This window comes from Pipistrellus hanaki (assembly GCF_964339955.1).
Source record: "Pipistrellus hanaki genome assembly, chromosome: 6".
Lineage (NCBI taxonomy): Eukaryota > Metazoa > Chordata > Mammalia > Chiroptera > Vespertilionidae > Pipistrellus > Pipistrellus hanaki.
In genome coordinates, this window is record NC_140508.1 from 56736155 (window position 1) to 56762386 (window position 26232).

The 26232-nt window shown below is 35.1% G+C and overlaps 1 protein-coding gene across 3 annotated transcripts in view; it reads left to right on the plus strand.

The window, feature by feature from the left end:
* Positions 1-26232, plus strand: part of SMCHD1 (structural maintenance of chromosomes flexible hinge domain containing 1) — a 108060-nt gene that overhangs the window by 66110 nt on the left and 15718 nt on the right. Inside the window, exons 29-41 of one of the 3 annotated variants that reach the window (XM_084888064.1) lie at positions 3137-3304; positions 4453-4578; positions 7392-7471; positions 7967-8124; positions 10556-10671; positions 11643-11707; positions 14464-14551; positions 15775-15906; positions 16752-16904; positions 19771-19897; positions 20052-20171; positions 22844-22944; positions 24709-24831. In XM_084888064.1, the coding sequence (XP_084744190.1) occupies positions 3137-3304; positions 4453-4578; positions 7392-7471; positions 7967-8124; positions 10556-10671; positions 11643-11707; positions 14464-14551; positions 15775-15906; positions 16752-16904; positions 19771-19897; positions 20052-20171; positions 22844-22944; positions 24709-24831 (1557 nt within the window). The remainder of the gene's footprint in view (positions 1-3136; positions 3305-4452; positions 4579-7391; positions 7472-7966; positions 8125-10555; positions 10672-11642; positions 11708-14463; positions 14552-15774; positions 15907-16751; positions 16905-19770; positions 19898-20051; positions 20172-22843; positions 22945-24708; positions 24832-26232) is intronic. The other 2 variants (XM_084888065.1, XM_084888066.1) reach the window with 2 other exon arrangements.

Sequence of the window (26232 nt, forward strand, 5' to 3'; positions counted from 1 at the left end):
GCCATTATGATAGGTGAGAGATGGTATCTCATTGTTTTGACTTGCATCTCTCATATAATTAGTGACTTTGAGCATGTTTTCATGTCTCTTGGCCTTCCTTCTGTCTTCTTTTGAAAAGTATCTATTTAGGTCCATTGCCCATTTTTTGTTTGGGTTGTTTATCTTCCTTTTGTTAAGTTGTATGAGTTCCCTGTAAATGTTGGAGATTAAACCCTTATTGGTGATAACATTGGCAAATATGTTCTTCCATGCAGTGTGTTTTCTTCTTGTTTTGTTGATGATTTCCTTTGCTGTGCAGAAGCTTTTTATTTTGATGTAGTCCCATTTGTTTATTTTCTTTTTAGTTTCTATTGCCTTAGGAGCTGTATCAATGAATATATTGCTTTGGCATATGTCTGAGATTTTGCTGCCTGTGGATTCCTCTTAAAAATATATATATATTTTTTGTTGTTGTTGTTGTTGTTGTTTGTTTTGTTTGTTTCCCATCTTATGTTTAAGTCCTTTATCCATTTTGAGTTTATTTTTGTGTATGGTGTAAGTTGGTGGTCTACTTTCATTTTTTTGCATATATCTGTACAATTTTCCCAATACCATTTACTGAAGAGAATGTCTTGACTCCATTGTATGCTCTTGCCTCTTTTGTCAAATATCAATTGAGCATAGTGTTTTGGGTCATTTTCTGGGTTTTCTGTTCTATTCCATTGGTCTATATGTTCGTTTTTATGTCAGTACCAGGCAGTTTTGAGAACAGTGGCTTTGTAATACAGCTTGATATCTGGTATTGAGACCCCTCCTACATTTTAGGATTGCTGCAGCTATTCATGGTCTTTTTTTTATTCCAGATGAATTTTTCGAGAGTTTGTTCTAGGTCTGTGAAATATACTGTTGGTATTTTAATGAGGAGTGTATTGAATCTATAGATTGCTTTGGGTAGTGTGGACATTTTAATGGTGTTGATTCTACCAATCCATGAACATGGTGTGCTCTTCCATCTGTTTGTCTTCCTCTATCTCTTTTTTCAGTGTCCTGTAGTTTTTTGCATATAGGTCTTTTACCTCCTTATTTAAGTTTATTTCTAGGTATCTTAATTTTTTTGGTGCAGTGGTAAATGGGATATTTTTCTCAGTCTCTCTTTCTGTAAGTTCACTGTTGGTGTATAGAAATGCCATAGATTTCTTGGTGTTAATTTTGTCTCCTGCTACATTGCCAAATTCATTTATTAAATCTAATAATTTTTTGATGGAGTCTTTAGTAGGGTTTTCTGTGTACAGTATCATGTCATCTGCGAATAATGACAATTTTACTTCTTCTTTTCCAATTTGGATGTCCTTTATTTCTTCTTCTTGTCTGATTGCTGTGGAAATAAAGGATCCCTTCAACATGTTTTTCTGTCCTATTTTGTCTGACCAAATTCATTGTCAGTTTTTAGTTCTCATTCCATCTTTCAGACCTATCAGTATTTTACATTTTAAATTTAGACTCCCTCACCTAAATATGGCCTAAAAACCTAGTAGTATTCCTCCACAGCATAATCTGCCACCTTTCTTCTTTCATAGCTTAATGTTTGCCAGCCAAGTAGACTTTATTTTTTCAAATTGTCATTTTATAACTGATATGTACTATCTTGACTCACTTTCAAACAACAGGAATCTACCCGCAGTCTCTGCAGAGATAAAAGAGCTTTTTGTGGTTTTTAAATAAAAAGTAGTTTTAATATATCGTTGTTTCTTAAAATCATTCCATTTCTGTATCTACATAAAATGTCCTGCTCTTCTGAAATACATTCCTCTGATAAATTCAACATTAGACCTTAACAGTGTGCCTTTAAGAATTTTATTTGAATTCTATTTGTACTTATCTGCAATTTTCAAAGGCATAAACAGATTACATTTTCAAGATTTGAAGTAAAACCAGAATAACTTCCAATGTGACAAAAAATAAATCACTTCTTCAAAAGGGCTTTTAGTGTTTCACTACTAAATGTGACATTCTGGCCCCGCTGGTGTGGCTTAGTTTTGAGCATCGACCTATGAACCAGGAGTCACCATTCATTTCCCCATCAGATTATATGCCCAGATTGTAGGCTTTATTCCCAAAAGGGGAACATTTAAGGGGCAGCCAATCAGTGCTTCTCTAACATCATTGATGTTTTTTTTCTCTCCTTTCTTCCTATCTCTGAAATCAATGAAAACATATAAAATGTGAAATTCTAGGTTATACTTCACTTATTTTTAACTTTCAATATGTTTTACTAATGAATATTCATTTTGTTTTTAAAATATTAAAAAAATTCCCACTGGCTGTGTGCTCATTGGGGTTTTGGGGAGATAAATGTGGATTATTTTACAACGTCTTTTTACAGAAAATATTCTACAAACAATTGTTTGCAAAAAAAAAAAGCATAAAATTTTAAGTTTAATTTTTAAAATATGATGAATTTGTACTCAAGTGGACATTTAAGATGATGAATTCATTAAGAGTCAGTATTAAAATTCCATTATTACAGTACTCCTGCCAGTATAAAACTGGTTTATGTCATTCAATCACATTGTAAAAATTACAAGCTAGTTTCATTGGTTTCCATTAATATGATGTTAGGTATTCTAAGTAGCAGGCATTAATCAGTGACAAATCAAAGCTCCTACCTTCTTAGAGATCATGCAATATGATCCTTCTTGGAGAGCATGCAGTAGGTAAAATATGACTAAGAAGAAAAATAAATCATGGTAAAAAAAAAAAAGTGTGACATTACATAGATCCGTCTGGGAATACCTCTCTGCATAAGATATCCTATATGCGAAAAACAAAAAAAAAGCCATGCCGATATCTGGTAAAGAATGTTATAGAGGAAAAGAGCAAGTGCAAAGGGTATTGGGCAGACACCTGGTTGGCTATGTGGGAACAGAAAGGAAACCCATGTAAGTATAAATAAGATAGGATTTAGACAAAGTAAGATAAAAGTACATAGCCAGACTTTTTAAATCTCTCCTTCATAAAAAAAAAGAAATTTAGTTTCTCCTCTGAAGGAAATGAAATTCATGGTATGTCAATGTTGACATGTGTGCAAGTTATTTGCAATTGTTTTACCCAGAAGCACATCATTCTATCTTCTCAATGTACTTTTTTTCGTCACTAGGAAAATACACAGAGTATAAGTGTAAGAGGCATCAAATTTATTCCAGGTCCTCCTGGAAATAAGGAACTTTGTTTTACTTGGCGTGAGTTTTCTGATTTTATTCGAGTACAGCTAATTTCTGGACCACCAGCTAAACTTCTCCTTATAGATTGGCCAGAATTAAAGGAGGTAAGTAACTTCCTGCCTTGATTCAAAGAATTTAATATATCACATGGCTTCTTTCAGTTTGTCAGTAGATCAAAATAGATATATTTTGTTATTAAAGTAACAACAGATAACAATAGGAACATTAATAGCAAAAGGGCAAAGAAATACATCCTTTATACTTCATTATTTAATTCATTACTCTGTCCTTGTTTGTTAAAAAAATAGTATAATAATTCAAATCCTAAGTATATTTTCAAACATGCATAAAAATGAAAATAGTATAATAAAACTCTTAATGGTTTTTGCCAATTTTGTTTCATTCTCACTGACTTAAAAAATGTTTTTGTTGGAGTTTTAAAACACTTATCAGATATCAAGTCATTATAACCATAAAAACTTTAGTATGTCTTCCTATGCAAGTACTTAAATCTTAAAATCTAATTCTGCAAATACTTGTCATATCCGTTACTTTTGTTGAGCTTTTACTAAATTATGAAAATTGTAATATTGAAATGTTTAGATTCTGGCATTTACTTATGGTATAGCAAGGCACCTTTTGGTATGATAGCTTACATTTTTTTCTAAAGGAAAATGAACTTATATGACCATGGTAGTAGATGAAATTTACTTCTTAAAGAAGCGGATCATTTAAGAAGAGTTTACATACCTTTGCCCTAGTTTGAGATTGCCCTTTTTTAAATAAAACCTGAGAATTTTTACCATTGACTTTTTTTCTTTTTTTAGAGAGAAGTGGAGGGGAGGAAGGAGGCAGAGAGAGAGAGAAACATCAATGTGAGGCAGAGAGAGAGAGAAACATCAATGTGTGAGAGACACATTGATTGGTTGCCTCCTGCATGCACTCTGACCTTTTATTGAATTATTAACCCTTTGCACTCCACTGTCCCCTCTCAGGGGACATTGCAGTTTATTAGTGATTACGGGGAATTGAGTTATTTCAACGCACTCCGCCGCAAAGTAGCGTCGAGTAGCTGGTAGCCAATGTCCAGAATGGTTCGGAGTGCAAAGGGTTAATCATTTCTATGAGGATCATTAGTAATAAATTTTTTTTTTAATTGATGAAAAGCCATTTGTAAGTACTAGTATACAAATGATAATTATATTGTTTGATACATATTTAATGCTTCTTAAAATATTTATATGTGTATCAGTCTGTTCCAGTGATTAATGGAAAGGAATTACAGCATCCTCTCATTGTTCAACTTTGTGATCAGTGGGATAATCCAGCACCTGTACCACAGGTTAAAATAAATATCATAAAAGCTAACAATTTAAAGGTAAGTTTTAAATGTCCTTAAATAATTTTCACTTAAAATTCTCAATTTCATTCTTATAATGTCTTTAGGTGTCACATTTTTTAAAAATGGAAGTAAAGTTTATATCTTATAAGTACTGTAAGAAGGGGCAATGTTCTTCAATTATGACTGAGTATTTATTGTATAATACTAATACTTAGATTTTGGATTAGGATTAATAGATAACACTGACAAGGTGTGACTGAAGGGTAGATACGCCCACAATATGAGTGCAGTAACAGGTATTATTGGGGAAACTTACAAGCTGAGGATAACAAAAAAAGTCATGATAGGTACCTCCCAGGACTAGGCATAGCTGTTAAAATTACCCTGGGTTGTTCTAGGGCAGTGGTCAGCAAACTCATTATTCAACAGAGCCAAATATCAACAGTACAGCGGTTGAAATTTCTTTTGAGAGTTTAATTTCTTAAACTTAAACTTTTTCTAACGCCACTTCTTTACAATAGACTTGCCCAGGCCATAGTATTTTGTGGAAGAGCCACACTCAAGGGGCCAAAGAGCTGCATGTGGCTCGCGAGCCGCAGTTTGCCGACCACGGTTCTAGTTTGTGGGGCAGGCATGTACATGGCCTTGTAATATTTGGGGGCAGACATAGTGCTTACTGGATATTAGGAAGTCAGATATTAAGTATTCTTACCTAAGTATTGGGATAACCAACTTCTTAAGATCTACTAGGGACTTTGTTAATCAGCTTAACAATAACCTACAACCTTCGGACCAACTGGGATCTCCTAGGGACTTTGAATGGTTGGTGGCCCTACCATGAGGGGAAAAGCAAGAAGTTGCCAGTTTCTTACAAAGTTGTGTTTTGACACAATCCCTCCTATTGGTTGAAGAGAATTAATTTGCTCTAGCAAGGTTGTTATTTTATGGAAGTAAAGTTTAATTCCTTTCTTACTGCCCCTTCTTACAGTACTTTTAAGATATAAACTTTACTTCCATAAAATAACACCAGGCAACACAGAAAGAGTTCCTGAGGTAATAATATTCAGCCAGACTTGAATTTTAGTGAGTGAAAACAGTTGATAATATGTAAATACACAGTTCTCTTGAAATTAATCTATTAGTTCAATAAGAATCCCAATAGGGATTTATCAGGACCTAGTAAGTTGATCTTAAAAAACATACAAGAGAGCCATGGCTGGTGATTCAGTTAGTTGGGGTATCATCCCCTATGCAAAAAAGGTTGCCGTTTTGATTCCTTGTCAGGGCACATGCCTAGGTTGAGGATTCAGTTCCCAGTTGGGGCGACAGGAAATAACAGATCAATGTTTCTCATATCGGTGCCTCCCTCTCTCTCTCTCTCTCTCTCTCTCTCTCTCTCTCTCTCTCTCTCTCTCTCTCTCTCTCTCTCTCTCCCCCTCCCTCCCTCCCTCCCTCCCTCCCTTCCTCCCTTCCTCTTTCCTCTCTCTTTAAAATCAATAAACATGTCCTCAGGTGAGGATTAAAAAGATAAAGACGTACAGGATTTTAAAGTGCCGAGAATCCACATGGACTTGTTTTGATAGTTAAGTAATCAGGGTTAAAGTAATTTGTCAAAAAAATAATATTGCTGCTATACAATCAGAAATAGACTTGCTTCTCTGGCTTAGCAATAAGGATTTAGGGCCTATTTTGAGAAAAATAGACAAGGGATCAGAGGATAAATGTGACAAATACAGGAATTTATTCCATCATTTCACTTGGTGTGTTTTTTTTTTCTTCATCTGCTATAGTTACATAATCTTTAAGTTACATTGCAATAAGTATTAGGGTTTAGGAGTGTGATTTTCTTCTATCACTTTACAAATTCACTTTTGTTCTTTTTTTAAAAAGTATTTTTTTTTTTTTTTATTGATTTCAAAGAGGAAGTGAGAGGGAGAGAGAGAGAAACAACAATGATGAAAGAGGATTGTTGATTGGCTGCATTCTGCACGCCCCACACTGGGGATCGAGCCCGCTACCCAGGCATGTGCCCTTGGCTAGAATTGAACCTGGGGCCCTTCGGTCCGCAGGTTGACACTATCCACTGAGCCAAGCCAGCTAGGGCTCACTTTTGTTCTTAATGTTTGTTCCTAAGAGGGTTAAGCTGATTATTTTCTATCCCAAATAAGAATATGACTCTAGTTACTAGATAAAAATGCTGACAGACTTTTCTAACCAATGATTAGGAAATGTGACAACTGATTCTTAATCACCTGAAAGTGGAAGCTGGGTTATCACTATGAAGGTAGCATTGCAACAAAGATTTAGAAGGACATTTGATAGATATAAAGATAATAATGAGCCTTGGCTGGTGTAGTTTAGTTATTTGGAGCATTGTCCTATACACCAAAAGATGGTGGGTTTGATTCCCAGTCAGGGCTCATACCCAGGTTTGGATTCCACCTCCAGTCAGGGCAAATATAGGAGACAGCCTTTGATGTTTCTTGCATCAGTGTCTCTCTCCCCCTCCCTCCCTTCCTCTTTCCCTTCTTTCTTCCCTCTGAAATCAGTGGGGGGGAAAAGGATATCCTTGGGTGAGGGAGAAAAAAAAATAAAAGATGAAGTAATGATGGACATAGTATTATCATGTATTATAGTATGATGCCTTGAATTGTGTGTGTGTGTGTGTGTGTGTGTTTATTTTTCCCATGCCATTCCCTAGAACCCCAGTTTTGGAATATACAGTACTTGTGAAATTAGAAAGTTGTAGGTTTTATAAGTGTGTGCAACTATAACTTTTTAATTCCTAATAAAGAAATTGAATTTGATCTTTAGAATTTTCTAATTGTTTTATTTTGTTTTATTTTTAGCTCACTCCTTCAAACCAACAGTATAAAACCGATGAAAGGGGCAGGGCTAATTTGGGAGTGTTCAGTGTTTATGCTCCTAGGTAAGAACTGAGAGTTTACCGGTTATTAGTATTATACAGACAGTTTTTTCTTATTATTTGCTGAAGTTAAGAGTAATAAACTGTTCTGGCCAGTGAGCAATGGTTAGAGTGTCGGCCCAACCACTGCAGGGTCGCAGGTTCATTCCTGGTCTATGGCATACTAGTACACGTGGGTGGCAGGTTTGATCCCTGGCCTCTGTTGGGGCACCTGCGGGAGGCAACCTATCAATGTGTCTCTCTCCCATCAATATTTCTCTCTCCTTCCCTACTTCCCTCCCTCCCTCAACTCTCTTCCAAACTCTAAAATCAATAGAAAAAATATCCTCTGTTGAGGAATTAAAAAGAAAAGAGTAATAAACTACCTTCTGTTTAGTGCTAAGTGATAGAATGAGCAAGAGTAGTTTCCTAAATAAGTTAAACTATGTATAAATTCTCAGAATTTTTAGATTATAACTAATGTAATTTAAACCCTCTCCCTGTTTTTTTCCTTTTTAGAGGAAAACATACTATGCAGGTGAAAGCCATCCATAACAGGAATACCATAGAAGGACCTATAATTAAGTTAATGATTCTTCCAGACCCTGAAAAACCCATTCGTCTCAATGTTAAATATGACAAAGATACTTTATTTTTAGCAGGGGGTATTTTCACTGGTGAGTAATTCACAGTTTTAAAATAAATTTGTAATGATAATTTGCCTTTCACATTAGTGGAATAAAGTATCTATTCTTGGTACTTTGTATGATAAAGAAAGCAAGTATGTAATAGCCTTTTAAGTGACAAAGAAAGTACATTTGACTTAGCTATGTCTTCTTTCACCTCTTATCCTGCATTCCTTTAATGGTACATAACAAACTGGAAGTTCATACATAAACTGATAGCCTTGGGTAATTCTGCTTGCAAAAGAAATATAAACTGCCGAGACTGGTTTGGCTCAATGGATAGAGTGTCGGCTTGGGGACTGAAGGGTCCCGGGTTTGATTCCGGTCAAGGGCATGTACCTTGGTTGCGGGCACATCCCCAGTAGGGGGTGTGCAAGAGGCAGCTGATCGATGACTCTCTCTCATCGATGTTTCTAACTCTCTCTCTCCCTCCCTTCCTCTCTATACAAAATCAATAAAATATATTTAAAAAAAGAAAAGAAAAAAAAAAAGAAATATAAACTGCTAAATGGGCTCTACTAAATGTATTGCAATATTAACAAAATAAACCAGATTTTTAAGTTAATTTGGAAGGAAATACATCAATCAGAATTTATGATTAAAGATACTTCAGAACAACAAACATTTACTAAATGCCTCCTATGTCCAGGCACTATACTGGGCTCTTAGTTCCAATAATGAATATGACAGTTTTCAATGAGCTCAGTCTAATGTAGAAGACAACCAAGTAAGCAAATAATTTCAGTGTAGTCTAGCAGGTGCCAAGTCAATAGGAAATAGCAGTGGTTGGCAAACTCATTAGTCAACAGAGCCAAATATCAACAGTACAATGATTGAAATTTCCTTTGAGAGCTGAAAACTGACTTCTGCTCTTGGGCCACTAAGTTTCAATCGCACTGAACATGTGCGCCCACACATGGTATTTTGTGGAAGAGCCACACTCGGGGGGCCAAAGAACCACATGTGGCTCACAAGCCGCAGTATGCCGATCACTGGGAAATAGTATTTGCTTCATACAGGTTATTTTCTTGAAGACTTATTTTCTTCAAGGGATTAATTCCTGTATATAGATATAATGGTTAGAAATTGTTAATTTTTGAATCTAATTTTTTTGGTCTGCTTTGTTTAACTACTTATGTTACATATAGACATTGTCTTTATACGCAAGTGTTTTAAATGTTTGGGGAGATAAGACCTATTTTCTGTGATTAAAAAAGGAACCGATGTCAATGAATGTTACAGGTGATAAATATAAGGGGAAAATTATGTGTGATAATAATTTAGCTGCTGTATGTTATTAAAAATCATAAAAGAAAATAAACAGCCCTAGCCGGTTTGGCTCAGTGGATAGAACATCGGCCTGTGTACTCAAGGGCCCCAGGTTCGATCCAGTCAAGGGCATATACCTTGGTTGCGGGCACATCTCTAGTAGGGGGTGTGTAGGAGGCAGCTGATTGATGTTTCTTTCTCATTGATGTCTCTGGCTCTCCCTCTCCCTTCCTCTCTGTAAAAAAAAAAAAAAAAAAAAAAAATCAATAAAATACTTTTTTTTTTTTTTTTTTTTTTTTTAAAGAAAAGAAACATTGTATTCTTAGAATTCACAAAACATATGTACTTATGACCAGCTGCCCAAATTTCTGGTTGCTGAATATCCACAGTCTAACCTTTTTGGTCTTGCATGATAAAACTTACAGCATAGCAGACCATGAAAATGAGACAAGGGAATATTAATAGCAAAGATGTATGTATGGATTTCTGGGAAAGATTTAGCACCAGAGTTGTCTGTCATTATTAATAAGTTTTATAGACAAATTGTTGGAGAATGCTGATTAAACAAATAGTGTTATTTTCTTCATCAGAATTTTATTAACATTTAAACAAGTTGTATGCTTTGACATTCAGGCATACCTTGTTTTATTTAGCCTTTTAGATACTGCTCTTTTACAAATTGAAGGTTTTGGCAACCCTGTGTTGAGCAAGTCTGTGAGCAGCATTTTTCCAATAGGCTAATTAAAAATATGTACATTGGTTTTTTTAGACATAATGCTATTGCATACTTAAACTACAATATAGTGCAAACATAACTTTATATGCATTTGGGAAAGGAAAAAAATGTATGGTAACTTGTTTTATTGTAGTGGTCTAGATCCAAATCTACAATATCTCCGAGGTATGCCTGTACAGTAAGTCTTCACTTAACATCGTTGATAGGTTCTGTGATTTTAAGTGAAATGACATAAAACAAAATTAATTTTACTATAGGCTAATTTTTATAAGTCAGATTTAAGTTCCTATGATATTAGTATAATTAACGACGTTTGAACCAAACAATGTTATTTGAGGATCTGCTGTGCAATTATTTAGCCAAATTCATTAGTTGAACTAGAAAGAAAATAATTTTTTTTAATGTTCCTCATGACAGATTTTATGATTACTGTTATTTCTGAAGATGATAGCATCATTAAAAATATTAATCCAGCACGTATTACCATGAAAATGTGGAAGCACTCTAACAATGGGAACCGACCACCAGCAAATGTGAGTCGTGGGAAGCATTTTAGAAGTTATAAATAGTTTTTACATTTATCTTAAAATTAAATGTAACTTAAGTAAAAATGCAGTATGTATATACTGAAGAACTAGAAATTAAACCAATACATCACTTGGGATTTAAAAATATATCAGAATATTTAAAAACTGTGTTGATGTTACTGAAAAAAGGCAGCCTATATTGTGATAGTTATAAAACTTTCAGTTACTTTGCACAATAAAATGATCTTGTCTAAAGGACAGTGGTACAAAGTAAAAAGCATAATATCACTAAGATAGTATAGAAAATGAAATAGTAAAGAGATATGATTGATAGACTTGTTAGAGAAGGGGGATAGAGTGTTAAGAATAGTTTGGGGATTTAAAGCAACATAGTCTAATGGAAATGTGTCACGCATGATACTTCATATTTCTAGTAGTAGTGACATTAAAGTGTAAAAAGAAATAGTAAGATTAAGGTTAATGTAGTTTTAACCTACTCTATTGAAAATTATCAGGTCTTTGAATTTGGTTTGTATTTTATGCTTACATTACATCTTAGTTTGCACCACCATATGTGGCTCAGTAACCAGATGTGGCTATTGGCTACTATACCTTATACTATATCAGAAGGTCGCAATTTAACAATGCCTTTCATAATTTATGATTTATTGTAATTATCAGTTTAGGAAATTAACCTCCTTAATTGACACCATTAATCTCATCAAGCAGTTATTACCTTAAACTGTATCACCAACAAAGATCTATGTACCCTTTAATAATGTCTTTCCACTGTGGCTAATCTCATATTGTGTCTTATATACATTGTAAAGATATATACATACAGCCTATGTATTTATAAATTCATATGTGATTTGCATTCACATTCAGTAAAGGTGATATACTAGTAACTTTTCATCCTAAGTATACTATGTTAAATGTTTGTGATTTCTCTCTCCCCTGTCCCCTTCTCTCTCTAGGCAGAAACATTTAGTTGTAATAAAATAAAAGGTAATGACAAGGAAGATGGCTGCTTCTACTTCAGGTATTTTTCAAGTCATTTCATATTTTTATGCATACTTTGTTACATAGTTAAATCAGCCTTTGCCTGCCCAACTAGAGAAAAATAATTTGTGATTGAATAAAAATAATACTCTTAATTTTTTGCCAATAATTTTTTTGAGAATATGCGTTATAACTGTTTGTAAGCTTTGTAAAATGGTTTGGTGAAAGATTGTTGTGATATATGTTTTCAGAATTACCAAAACCATCAGAAGAAGAATCACACTATGTTGTTAGAGTACTTTGTAATATCTTACTCTATAGGAAATTTCTATAATCTTAGTTATGATTTTAGAAAGTTAAAAAAAAAAACTGGACTAGTGTTTTACTATTAAAGTACATATTCCTTTGAGATGTTGCTTCTGCATTCTGGACCTCTATTTTGAAATATGAAAAATAATTTTGAGTAGGCTATGTCTAAGGTTTTGTTTATCTATTTTTAATGATAATTTTTTTTAGATTTTAAAATAAAGAACAGTGGCACAAAGCAAAAAGCATATCACTAAAAGATAGTATAGAAAATTAGATAATTATAGTTTATTTAAATGTATTAGTCCTTAAGTCATATAGAAACTAAAAAATGCAGTTACAAACCATTGTTAAAATAATGCTAACATTTATAATTGCTTCTGTATTTACCTTTATTGAGATCTTTATTTCCTGTCTTCATGTTACTGTCTACTGGAATACACTTGATTTTATCATAATGTATTATCACTTTTAGGTATTGGTGGATTTGTTTTGCTAATATTTTGTTTGGGATTTTTCCATCTACCTTAATGCATTTCCTTTCATGCATATTCTTTTTCAAATTTGATGTCTAGGTCATGTATGCCTCACAAAAATAACTGGAAAAAGTCCCTAATGCCTTTTTTTTTTTTTAATATATTTTATTAATTTTTTTTTACAGAGAGAAAGAGAGAGGGATAGAGAGTTAGAAACATCGATGAGAGAGAATCATCTATCAGCTGCCTCTTGCACACCCCCTACTGGGGATGTGCCCACAACCAAGGTACATGCCTTGGACCGGAATAGAACCCGGGACCCCTCAGTCCACAGACCGATGCTCTATCCATTGAGCCAAACTGGTTTCGGCTGGTCCCTAATTCTTGATTTATTCTATAGGAATGTCTTGTTTAATAGTGTCATATTAGTAATTATGTATATACATGAATAATTTTAGGAACAATCACAAATCTTTTTATATTGGGTTTTTATTTATTTGGTCAAGATATTTTCTAATTTTCATTGTCAGTAGTCATTAGTATTAACCGTTTTACCTAGTTTTAGAAGCTCATAATACACCACACCTTCCTGATCCCACCAAATGCAGAACACTGTCTTCTTTCCAAAGCAGTTTGGCCTTGCAGTCGATGTTGATGGTTGACCTCGATCAACCCATGATTTTGTGCATTTGGAATTCTCAAAATAAATCCACTTTTCATCGACAACAACAATTTGATGCAAAAAAGTCTTTCTTTCGCGCTGATGAAGCAACATTTTACTGATGACTTGTTGATGTGGCACCCCTTTTCTTTCCTTTAAAATCTTTCCTATTGCTTGTAAACTATCGGAAATTGTTTGCTGAGCAATGTTTAGTTTTTCTGCAAGTTGTTTTTGAATTTGACATGCATCTTCATCTAATGATGCTTATAGTTGTTGGTATTCAAACTTTTTCAGTTGATCTGGGTATTCTTTGTCTTTCACATCGAAATCGTCACTTTTATAAGCATTTAAACCAGTGTTCACAAGTATCTTGAGATGGAGAATGTTCACTATGAGCTTCTCAAAATACACAGTAACTTTTGGCAGCACTTTTCTTCAATATAAAGTAATGAATTAAAACTTCCTGCAAATGCTCTTTTTTTTTGCACCAAATTCAACATTTTTAAAAATAAAAATATCTATGATGTTAACACCTTCAGCAAATTGGACATATGAAGTTTTGGAGCTTGCTGTCAATACAACAAAATAGCATACATATCAAATCGCATATATATCAACATATTTGTAACTCCATCGCATGTATATCAACATATGTGTAACTCCATTGATAAAATCCGTAATATTAACTGGTACACCTAGTATGTATTCAAAGTCTTTGTTTTCTTTGCTATATTATGCCAGTATTTTTAGATTATAAATGACATGCAAACATTATTGTAGAGATCATAATCCATACAGTACATGCCAGGCAAAGTATACCATAGAATGTCATTTATATTTTCATTGTAATTAAGTGTGATCAAAACAGGCTAGTAAGTATACCTCTTAATAGGCACTAAATTCTTTATTGATAATTAAATCATAGTAAATGCCTTGTAAAGTTAAGTATTTAAAATATAAAAACAACATAAAAAGATAAGTAGGATAATCTGTGATTTTGAAATATAAAACTTTGAGTTAGAAATTTATTATGTAGAATTAAAGCAAAATTCTCTTCACATACTAGTATAATTCCACGCTTTTTGTGTGTTTATTATTTTATGAACTTCATATTCCTATTTTTTCAACGTTGTCACACTCAGAGCCTGGTTTCTAGATGTTTTGTGGAAAAAATGTCCAGGGAAGAGGGACCTGGAATTAAGGCCAATATTTCAGAAATATTTGCTGATGTAGACTAATGTAGAAGTAATTGTCTTTTTATGCATTTTCTTGTTGAGGATGAAACAGAAATGTTGATGAATTCACAATTATTTGAAAGTTGTGAATAATTTTATCTCTTTCTTTCTAATTTAGGGATAAAGCAATTCCTAATAAAGTGGGGACATATTGTATCCAGTTTGTTTTTATGATGGATAAAGCACTTATTCTTAACAGTGAACAGGTTTGCTTACTCTCTTTTTATACCATAGTTAGCTTTACATTTTCTTGTTTAAGAAAGAAATGTTTTGTTTTAAAATAATTATTGGATGCAAGTGAATTAATTACTGGATACAAAATATAAATAATGACATTTTCAGGAATATTAGAATAGAATGCATTTAAATTATGTTAATTAATAAATCTGCCCTAATTGGTTTGGCTCAGTGGATAGAACATCGGCCTGCAGACTTAAGGGTCCCAGATTCAATTCCGGTCAAGGGCATGTACGTTGGTTGCTGGCACATCACCAGTAGAGGGTGTGCAGGAGGTAGCTGATTGATCTTTCTAACTCTATCCCTCTCCCTTCCTCTCTGTTAAAAAAAAAAAAAAAAAAAATCAATAAAATGTATTTTTAAAAAATAGGATCTGCTGCAGAAGTTACTTTTTCCATCTCTTTATATATCAAAGACTCAGTTAATAAGCATTTTAGTGTATATCATGGTAAGGTTGCTCCTATCAATCATAGATAAAAATTTTTCAATTAATAACAGTTCACATGCTAAAATCTATAAATATATATAAAAGCCTAAGTGACAGTTCAACCTGTCGACCATTTGATTGTTGGACTGGTAGCTATGATGTGCATTGATCACCAAGGGGCAGATGCTCAACACACTGGCATGGAAACATGGAACAGACTGATGACTCTCAAAGGGAAGGAGGGCACGGGAAGATATTAACCACAGATCTTATATGTAGACTAGAGGCTCGGTGCATCAATTTGTGTCCACTGGTGGGATTCCTCAACCTGGCCTGTGAGGATCAGGCTGAACCAGAAGTTCAACATCCCCTGAGGGATCCCAGATTACGAGAGGGCACAGCCCAGGCCCAAGGACCCCACCAGTGCATGAATCTGTGCACTAGGCCTCTAGTATAGATAATGAAGTTTAAGGTAGTTTTAACATGTCATTTCCATTCAAATGGTAGTGTACCAAATTTTTATAAATTACCTGTATTTTTACATGTCTATAAATTTGTTCTTAAATAGTTTCATTAAAAATTAAATCTTTGATACACATTTTTATCCTCAGTTTTTTTAAAAGTTGATTTAAATCATTTTAAGAGATTAATGGGAAGTACATGTTTAAAATTTCATTTAGTATATGCTAATATTTCTTCTCTTACTCTTGAATTCTCAGCTATCAACTTATATTATTAATTGAAATTCTTCTTTTGTTTTGAAAGATTATAGTTGATGTTCAACCTAATCAACCTGTGAAGTTAGTACCTAAAATTCAGCCAGCCACACCAGCTGTTTCAAATGTTCACTCAATTGCCAATAGGACCCTGGTCAAAGATTTACATCTAATTGTCACGGTAATGTTTATTAATTCCAAAATTGCATTGGGTACCAAAAATTCTTTCTAATTTCAGGGTGCAAAATAGTTGTTATAGAATCAGAATTTGATTATCCAGTTATAGGGAAAAATTGTTTTGATAAATGAAATACAAACATCTCTGAATACAAGTAGAGAATGCATACATAATAAATACATAAATACATAATATATATATTCAGATATACTAAGTAGAACTGACTCAAAAATGCAAAAACCTGCCTACCTTTCAATATATCCCCTTTACATCTCCTATTTCATATATGTATTAAACATGCGTCGAGTAAATTGATTCTACCATATACATGACAGAAGGAGGTAATTAATTATTTTTAAGAGAGCTGCTGCTCAGTGAGAACTTTTGGTTACCTGTAGACTAAGCAGCAGTAGAATTTCTGTAAATATTAACAAAAACAAGTAAAATACAGTAGTGGGACCTTGCCTTTATGGAAAATTTTGCAGGTAGTGTACTTAGTTTCTTTCAGTTTATTTTCTTGTTTTAGACAAGTAAGTTGTTCTTAACTTCTCAGCCCCAGATCAATAGATGTTAAAAGTACATAACAAGATGACATTTTAAAATAGGAGCCCTTTTAAAAAAGAAAGTTAGGAGCTATTGTATTAGTTGGAAACTGCTGGTTTTTCTTGTTTTCTGGGATTATTTTCTGCCCATAAATCACTTAATCTGAGAATTGAATTCTATGCGTACGTAGAGTGAAGAATCAGGGTAATTTAAAATTTTTCATTTTTTATTTGCACATGCCCTTCACCGGGTTTAATTTTCTTACCAGTTCTTCTAATTAGTTATTTTCCATTGTTTACTTTAAGGATGAGTTCAACAATCAGACTGGACTTGATTTGGTTGGCACTATAATAGCTACCATCAAAGGTTCTAATGAGGAAGATACTGATACACCACTCTTTATCGGGAAAGTCAGAACACTTGAATTCCCTTTTGTAAAAGGTTCCGCTGACATCACGGTAATTTTTACATCTTTTGATAGATGAGTTTTCTGTACTTTTAGCCTCAGTGATAATATATTTATGTTCCATTGAAAAGTTATCATTCTATGGTTAGAAACAATGAACCATAACTCGGGTAAAATGTATACATAGCTTTAAAAAATTTAATAACTCAGTTCATCTTTGTTTTTTTCCCAAAAGGGAAATAATTTTACTTATAAAAAATACATAGTGCAAAAACTCAATAATAATCATATTATCACCCTTTGGAGATAATGATGGTTAACAATTGAGTGTATAATCTTCAGAGTTTTACTATATACACAGCATTGCGTGGATACCCTGTGTATATATGATTTATATACTTGGGGTAGTGTGTATGTGAAATTACAGAACATTGCTTTTATAAAAGTATTTTCTATTTTAACACATCTTTAGTGTATTTCTTCATCAATAAGTATAAACCTAGATTATTATATTGATGATCACTTATTTGATAAATCCTAAGTGAAAATTTAGTTTCTTTCCAAAGCTTATTTTATCAGCAGTGCTTCCATCAGCTTCTATGTATATCCCTTTTTACATATATCTGATTATCTCTGTAAGAAATTGGTAGAATATTAGAGACTAGGCTTTAAGTAGTTATTGCTTATTGCTCTTCAGTTTATATTCCCACCAGAAGTATGTGTATATCCTTACAATATTACCAATCCCAAATATGAATTTTTAAATTTCTAACCAAGTTTCCTTTATTTAAGAAATATGTAAAATTTTTTGTTACTAGTTTAAGGTTGAACATTTTTCATATTTGTGATCTTTGTAGGATTATTCTTCAACTTTCTTTGGAATGTTCATCATTTTCTTCTTAATTTTATACTAAAGATATTAATGCTCTTTTGTATATAAATATTTTTTCTGAGTTTGTCTTTTATGGGGGCTTTGTTTATATTGGGGCAGGAAGGAAGATTATATTCACAGTGCTAGCTATAGTATTCTTAATACATTTAATTTTTGATTTGTTTGAATTTTATTTTTATCTTTTTTTCCTCCAAATTCATCAACTAAATTTCTTGGTATCATTTACTTAATAATTCTTCCTGTACCAGAAAATTTGAAGTGTCAACCTTTTTGTCAGTGTTTATTTTTATATCTAGACCAATGCTAATACCACTTTTTAAAAAATTATAGTTGGCATATGATATATCAGGTGTACAACATATCACACTGTTTTAATAACATTAAGCTTACAGTCAGACTGCTAGTTTGCAACTGGCCTACAGTAGACATGTCAGTTGATTTGGCAATGACGGACCACTATAGCATTTCTATTTTAATTCGTTTCCAACGTTTAAAGTTCTAGAAATTTTACATAAAGGTAGGTATGCATTTCTGATTTATTTGCAGAATTCAAAAGCCATATCAATACTGAACCAAGATTCTCTTAGGGCAGCAGGACTTTCCATTCAGTCCTATTTATGCCATGTCTTTTCATTTATTTATTTTTTATTTATATTTTTAATATATTTTATTGATTTTTTTTACAGAGAGGAAGAGAAAGGAATAGAGAGTTAGAAACATTGATGAGAGAGAATCATCGATCAGCTGCCTCTTGCACACCCCCTACTGGGGATGTACCCGCAACCAGGTACATGCCCTTGACCAGAATCGAACCCGAGACCTTTCAATCCGCAGACTGACTCTCTACCATTGAGCCAAACCGGTTTCGACACGTCTTTTCATTTATTGTCATTGAGAGCAAGTGTCAGCTGATACATTTACACTTATCTTATTTTTTATTATAGTGGAGAGTAAAGTGAAATTTTCTTGTACCCTCACAAAAATGAGGTAATGAAAGCCACATGTTGAAAAACAAGGGACGAGACACTTCAAAGTAGGTTTGTTTTAGAAGAGTACACCTAGTCCACTTATTTCCAATTTACATATGTTTTGTTTCCTTGGCCCCTCTGTAGGCTTTTCAAATAGCTAATCCCACTGGATACATTTTTTGATGTTGAGATGATGACATAAACTATTCCCCTATAATTATGTACAGAATCTAAGCTTCATGTCACATATGAATTTCCACTAGAGGTACCTAATATCACACTGAATAAGCAAAAACCTCAATTCCTGCTTGGCTTCTGACCCACTTATTGATTTAGTAGGTCTGGGGCAAGGTTCTGTAATTTGATTTATAATAGGCAAGTAATTATCACTAGGGACACTTAGGAAACACTGACCAGTATACAACATGTATTTGTTAATGTTACACATTTGTTTGTGTAAGAGACAGCTGATCTATGATTCTAACTCTCCATCCTTCTCTCTTCCTCTCCATAAAAAATCAATAAAATATATATTTTTTTTAAAGTGTATGTGCGCGCGCACGCGCATGCGCGCACGCGCACGTGAATTAATGAAGAGAACACAATTTTTTATAAAAAAATAAATCTTCAGAGCTTTTTTTCAGGGCCTCTTGTTTGGTCACCTGGGACTGGTGACAGCTATAACTTAAACTCAGCATTGGACTTTGGGCATTTTTTTGTATAAAAATTTTTTGGGTTTTTATAACTTCCATACCATCAACTGTTTCACACTGCTTCAACTTAAAAGGTTTGAATCAGGAAGGTATTTCTAAGGTCTAAAAAAAAAGATACTTTTTCTTGTAATCTTCCATTGTATATGTTTTTGCATATACATTTACTGATAAGATCATTTTTGTTTTTTAACCAATATCAAAATGTAAAATGTTTAATCTTAAGGATTGATCAATGTTAAAATTTACCACTTGTTGGGAAACAGCACAATAAAAGGTATAATGTTTAAATGTTGACAAATATCTTTTTAACTTTTTTTTTTTGTTACTGTCTTTTTATTTACACAGAGTCTAGTGCTGGCAGAAAATAGTCCTGGAAAAGATAGTACTGAATACTTTATTATATTTGAGCCTCAGCTACCAGATTTATCAAGATCATTAGAATCATATATTCTACCATTTATGTTTTCTAATGGTAAGTTTCTAGGAAAATAGAGGATTAAATTCTTAGTGTTTGTGTTATTTGATTTGCTTTCCATTAATATTGTGCTTATTAGTTAGTCATGTTATGAAATACTTAAAAGTCACAATTTTTAATTGAATTAAATTATCTGAATGTTTCTTTTTAGATGTTAAGAAGCAGCAACAAATGCTAGCATTTGCAAAACAAAAGGATGAATTATCTCAATCTATTGAAATGTATAGAACTGTATTTGAAACCAGCAAACAGCTTATTGATGAAATGAAGTGTAAGTCATTTTGTATTCAAAGGTAATAAAAAATATGATGGGGGAGTGATGAAGCAGAATGTTGAGACCATGAGATAAGCATTGTCTACTTTCCTAAACTACAAGTGAACTGCAGAACCTGCAGAAAGGTAGTAATAGTGGTTTGCACTGTTCCTCAATTGAGCTACTTAAGATGAAGTATTTCTTTACTTCAAGTGAATTTATATCCTGTTTACCTACAAAAATTCAAGATTTCTAAGAATGGTAAATCTGTGGAAATTTAAGGCCTTGGCATAATGTTTATATCCAATTCCAGGTTCTGGCAGTGATATTAGATGACAATATCACTGGGAGATATGTAATGTGATTTTTATTTGAGTAATGAAACTGTGTGTTTTACTTAAAATATCTTAAATATTCCACACTATGGAGGTGTTCAGGACAGCATACATTGATATAGAAATGTATTATTTTTTAATCAATACATGGAATGTTTGCTGCAAATTTTAATGTTTGTATACTTCTAAGGCATTTGATGAGTTATGCTCTGACATCTCTTTCCATTTGTCAGATTTTTTTTTTTTTTTTGGCTCTATGTTAATTATATAGTTAAAATTTTGACCCATTTACCAACAAATATGTACTGCCTCCATCAATGAACACTCACTTTTGTATTATCTTTCTAAGGTTAAGGGTATTAAGAAGATAATAGGAACTAAGTAAAATTTTATTTGTTTCTTGCAACAACCTTGTATGTGTATATTATATACTAGAGGCCCCGTGCACAAATGCCACCGATATTGTCCCTCAGCCTGACCTGTGGGGATCAGTGGACCTCCTCACTGCCATAGCCTAGCCTTACCTGCCACCTCATCAGGCTCCAGCCCGCTGTCCACATCAGTCCCGCACAGCACAAAGCAGTGCGTGAAGCGGCAGGCAGCCAGGGAAGAGCCTGGGCTGGGCACCAAGCCACTCCCGCTTATCCCAACCCCCCTGCACCTCCTGCCTCCACTGCTCGGGTGAGCAGGGGAAGTGTCTTTGAGAGAGGCTCTCCAGCCGAGCTTGGCATCTGGCCGTGCTCCTGCTATGGGAGCGCACTGACCACCAGGGGGAAGCACCTGTATTGAGCATCTGCCCCCTGGTGGTCAGTGTGCATCATAGCTTCTGGCAGGTTGTCCAGTCACGTAGGCTTATATATATGTAGACTAGGGGCACAGTGCATGAATTCATGCACCTTGAAAGGAACTGTGGGCCATGAGGCTATGGTGGGCACAGAAGCACGTCTCTGCCCATCCCCCGCTCCCCTGCCTGGCCCCTCCCACTGAGGCCCTTCCTGATACCCTGTCAGCTGGCAGCCCCGCTCCCATCATCACCTCTCCCACACACTGATGGTACTGGCCCTGCTGGCACTCGCTGACAGTGCAGAGCTATTGAGTCCAGTGCCAATAGCAGGAGCAAGCAGCAGCTGCTGTCCTGATTACCCCTAACGAGCAGGAGAAGAAGGAGAAGCCCTTGGGCAATTGGGGCCAGCAGCCACTGCTGACACCTGTTAATGGCGCCAAGCGATTGGGACCTGCACCGAGTGCCGGTTGCAGGTGTGAGCAGGACCAGCACTGGCAGTGGGTGTGAGTGGCGGCTCTAGTGCCACAGTGGGTGCAAGTGGGGCCTTCGCCAGCAGCAAGTGCAAGAGGCGGCTGCTGGCCCTGATTGTCCCTCAGGAGCAGGGGTAGGTGGAGAAACCCTGAGGGGTGATCGGGGCCAGCGGTTACCGTTGGCATCTGTTGATGGCGCCAAGCGATTGGGGCTGGTGCCAGGCACTGGCAACAGATGTGAGCAGCGGCTCCAGCGCTGGTAGTGGGTGCAAGCACTGGGCGGTACCCCAGCACCTGGGAGCAAAGAATTTTCAATAACCCCCAGAGGATCACCCCGATGACAGCAACTGGCACCCCATCTTGGTCTGGCACCCCCACTCACCTGCTGCACCATTCCGCTATGTCCCACACCCACCATGTTCCATCCACTGCTAACACCCTCTGGTGATCAGTGCATGTCTTAGTGACCAGTGGCTCAGTTGTTCCGCTGTTCCGTCTATTTGCATACAGTAGGCCCTCAGGTTCCGTCAGAGATCTATTCCAATGGCGCAAGGTAACGTGTTTTCACCTTAAGTCAGAACCTACCTATATAAGTGCCTACATCACTCACATGGAGCACATACATAGCAGTAATGAAGTAAAACAGTAAAAAAAAAAAAATGTTAAAGGAAAATAACAATTCCTGACCTTTACTTGTAAATACAGTAAATAATAAAAAACATAAAGCATATAGGTACATACGTCGAAATGACGCACCTTTTTTTCTTTTTAATAAATAAATGGGAGATGGAGACATAACTACAAAACGACATACGTCTAGTCCAACATAACCCAAGGATTGCCTGTTTGTATATATAGATAGGCATGTGGATTAGAATTAAATAAGTTATCCAAGATTATTTGGAGTTTTTAGTATAATAGTAATATCTCTTAACCAATTAATTTTTTTTATTTTTGTATATTAGAGCGGAATCTTAATTTTAGATTTTATTTTAGGACATTCATTAGAAGGAAGACAGTAAAAGAGACTGAAAATATTTCTAAAAGTATTTTTATTTTGCACATTGATGCAAGGGATTTTTTGTTTCTTTTTAATTTTAGGCCAAGTTGAAGTAGCAAAATCAAAAGAGGCCCAGTTGCGAAATGAACTAAAAACAAATAATATTGACATTCCTACAACACAACAGGTACAGTTTTCCAGTGTATGTGAATTTTTTTTATTCTAGTTTATTTTTTTTGCAATTCATATTAGGAATTTTATGGGCACTATTACTTTTAGATACTAAGACACATGGATTGTAGTCTAGTCACTTACTAGACCAGTGGTTGGCAAACTTGTTCTGACCCAGAAGTTTTAACTTCAGGTTAAAGATATTAGTTATTAAAATGTTTTTTAAGTGTTTTTCCCTAGCAGTGGTTGGCAAACTCATTAGTCAACAGAGCGGCAAACCCCGGCTCATGAGCCACATGTGGCTCGCAAGCCACAGTTTGCCAACCACTGTACTAGACAATAAAAAGAGGCTAGCAAAATGATAGAGTTCTCTTTTCAAATAAATTTCAGGTTTGATTTTTTTTTATGTGTGTTTTTTGTTTTTTGCTTTTTTAAAATTTTACTGATTTCAGAGAGGAAGGGAGAGAGAGATATATATATAAGAAAAATCAATGATGAGAGAGAATCTTTTATCAGCTGCATCCTGGACGCCCCCAACTGGGGATCTAACTTGGGCATTTGCCCTGACTAGGTATTATAACTTCCTGATTCATAGGTCAGTGCTCAACCACTGAGCCACATCAACCAGGCTGCAGTTGGTATTTCTAATGTAATAACACCAATAAATAAAATTAATAATACAACAACTTGATAACTGCACTGAAGAGACTATGTAAATTATAACCAATATGTGTGGTGGCAAAAAAAATAAAGTAACAAAAGACAATAGAGTATTTTAAAATTGTGTTCTTTTATGTACTATACTAGAGGCCCAGTGCACGAAATTCAGGCATTGGGGGGGGTTCCTCAGCCCAGCCTGCACCCTCTCCAATCTGGGACCCCTCAAGGGATGTCCGACTGCCCATCAGACATCCCTTTCACAATCCAGGACTGCTGGCTCCCAATTGCTCACCTGCCTGCTTTCCTGATTGCCCCTAACTGCTTCTGCCTGCCCGCCAGCCAGCCTGATCACCCCCTAACCACTCCCATGCCAGCCTGATTGATATCTAATTGCCCCCCCACTCCCCGCCAGCCTGTTTGCCCCCAACTTCCCTCCTCTGCTGATCTTATCACCCCCAACTGCCCTCCCTTGCAGGCCTGGTGCCTCCCAACTGCCCTCCGCTGCTTGCCTGATCACTCACAACTGCCCTCCCTTGAAGGCTTAGTCCCTCCCAACTACCCCTGCTGGCCATCTTGTGGCCATCTTGTATTCACATGGGGGCAGGATCTTCCTCTCTGAAATCAGTAAAATTTACAAAAAGCACTCTTTTTTTTTAGGAGTGATGGTCAATCTGCATATTATTCTTTTATTAGATAGGATAACTCACTTGCAAAAAGAAGTACTATTATAGGCTGTGTATTTCTTAAGATAGAAAAGAAATCAGTGAGGTGAATGGAAGTTTTACATTCTATAACCATATTCTTTTAAAGCGGGAGTGAGGGGAACATCTGGCCCTTGTATGGCCCACTTGTTCTGACCCTGCCAAGACAGAGAGGGTGAGGTAAGTAAATGTTTGACCAAATATAGCAGGCTAATTTTTAAGCTGATAGTTTTGTATGGCCCTCGAATGATATTGTAAATATTTAAACGGCCCTTGGCAGAAAAAAAGGTTTGCTACCCGTGGTTTAAAGTACTGCCTGCTTAGTAACTTTGTTATTGAGTTGTCCAAATTATTGATTTTTCTTTGTTCTCATTATGACTGCCCTGGTACAAGAGTAATTGGCCTTGTAGTTAATTTTCCTTTATAAATTACAGGTGCCATACATTGAAGCAGTTTTAAAAAGAAAGATATTAGAACAAGAAGAACTAAAGAAAAAGCCAAGAAGATCATGTACCCTTCCAAACTATACTAAAAGCAGTGGAAATGTTTTGGGAAAGGTATGTGTTTAAGAGGCAGCACATTTTATTATCTTGTTTTGTTCAAAATGTGTTTTAAAATTACATGATAATAAGATAGTGTTTCTTTGTATTTTTCCCCCAATAAATTAGTTGTTCTCATTATCATAATAGGGATTCGGAAGAATATAAAACTTGAAATGCATTCTTAATTCCATAATTCTTTCTGCTGTGGTAGAAATTGTTAACATATCTTAATTCAAGGCTTATTACCTACTTAGAAATGCTTTCATGTCACATGGCTTTATAGATCCAAGACCTTTCTATGTGACTCAGACTTTAGTGAGACAACAGGAGAAAGAGAAAGATCAGAATTTATCTAATATATCTGAGTCTAATATTGTTAGAGAATGAATTCTTAGATTTTCTTAGAACTTAAGAAAAAACAATAGTAACAACAGAACTCTTATATGTTTGCTGCCAAAATAGTGCCAATTTTCCCTTTCTTTTGTTCTCTTTTTGGTTATCCTTTTGTCAGAATTTTATTTTTATTTTCATCCTGCCATTATTTAATCCTGAATACTTTTCAATAGAAAGTATTTCTTATAGAAGTGTCCCTAACATCTTCAGTTTTTAATGGTGTTAAGGTTTCTGGTATATGTATGTGTGTCTCACTTGTTAAACTTAGCTTTCTGCTTTTACCTCTGCTTTAAAACTGAGGAAACTGAAACTGAGACACAGAGAGATTTAAAAACTTGCTCAAAGTTATATAGCAAGAGTCAGAGCCTGAACTCAAGCCCAGCCAGTCTTTAACTCCAAAGTCAGTGCTGTTTATTACTGTTTGGTGTGTATTTTTTAATCTTCACCAGAGTATTTTTCCCCCGTTGATTTTTAGAAAGAGTAGAAGGGACAGGGAGAGAGATCTAGAAACATCAATTTGAGACACATCTATTGGTTGCCTCCCAAATGTGCCCGGATTGGGCCTGGGGATCAAACCTGCAACCTAGGTACTTGCCCTTGACCAGGAAACTACCCTGTGGCACTCAAACCACTGAACCACCCTGGACAGTGCTATTATTGTTTTTAATTGCCTTTATACATTATTCTTTTACAACCACTGTGATTGTTTATATTTCTACTTTTACACGAGGAAATTGAAGTTCAGAAAACTTAAATAACTTGTCAATATATAGTTGTTAAGAAGCAGAACTTAGACATAAACCTAAGTCTAACTCCAGAGTCCATGACAGTTTCTTTAAAAATGGTTCCTTAGCCGAAGCCGGTTTGGCTCAGTGGTAGAGCGTCGGTCTGTGGACTGAAAGGTCCCAGGTTCGATTCTGGTCAAGGGCATGTGCATTGGTTGTGGGCACATCCCCAGTAGGGGGTGTGCAAGAGGCAGCTGGTCGATGTTTCGCTCTCTATCTCTCTCCCTTCCTCTCTGTA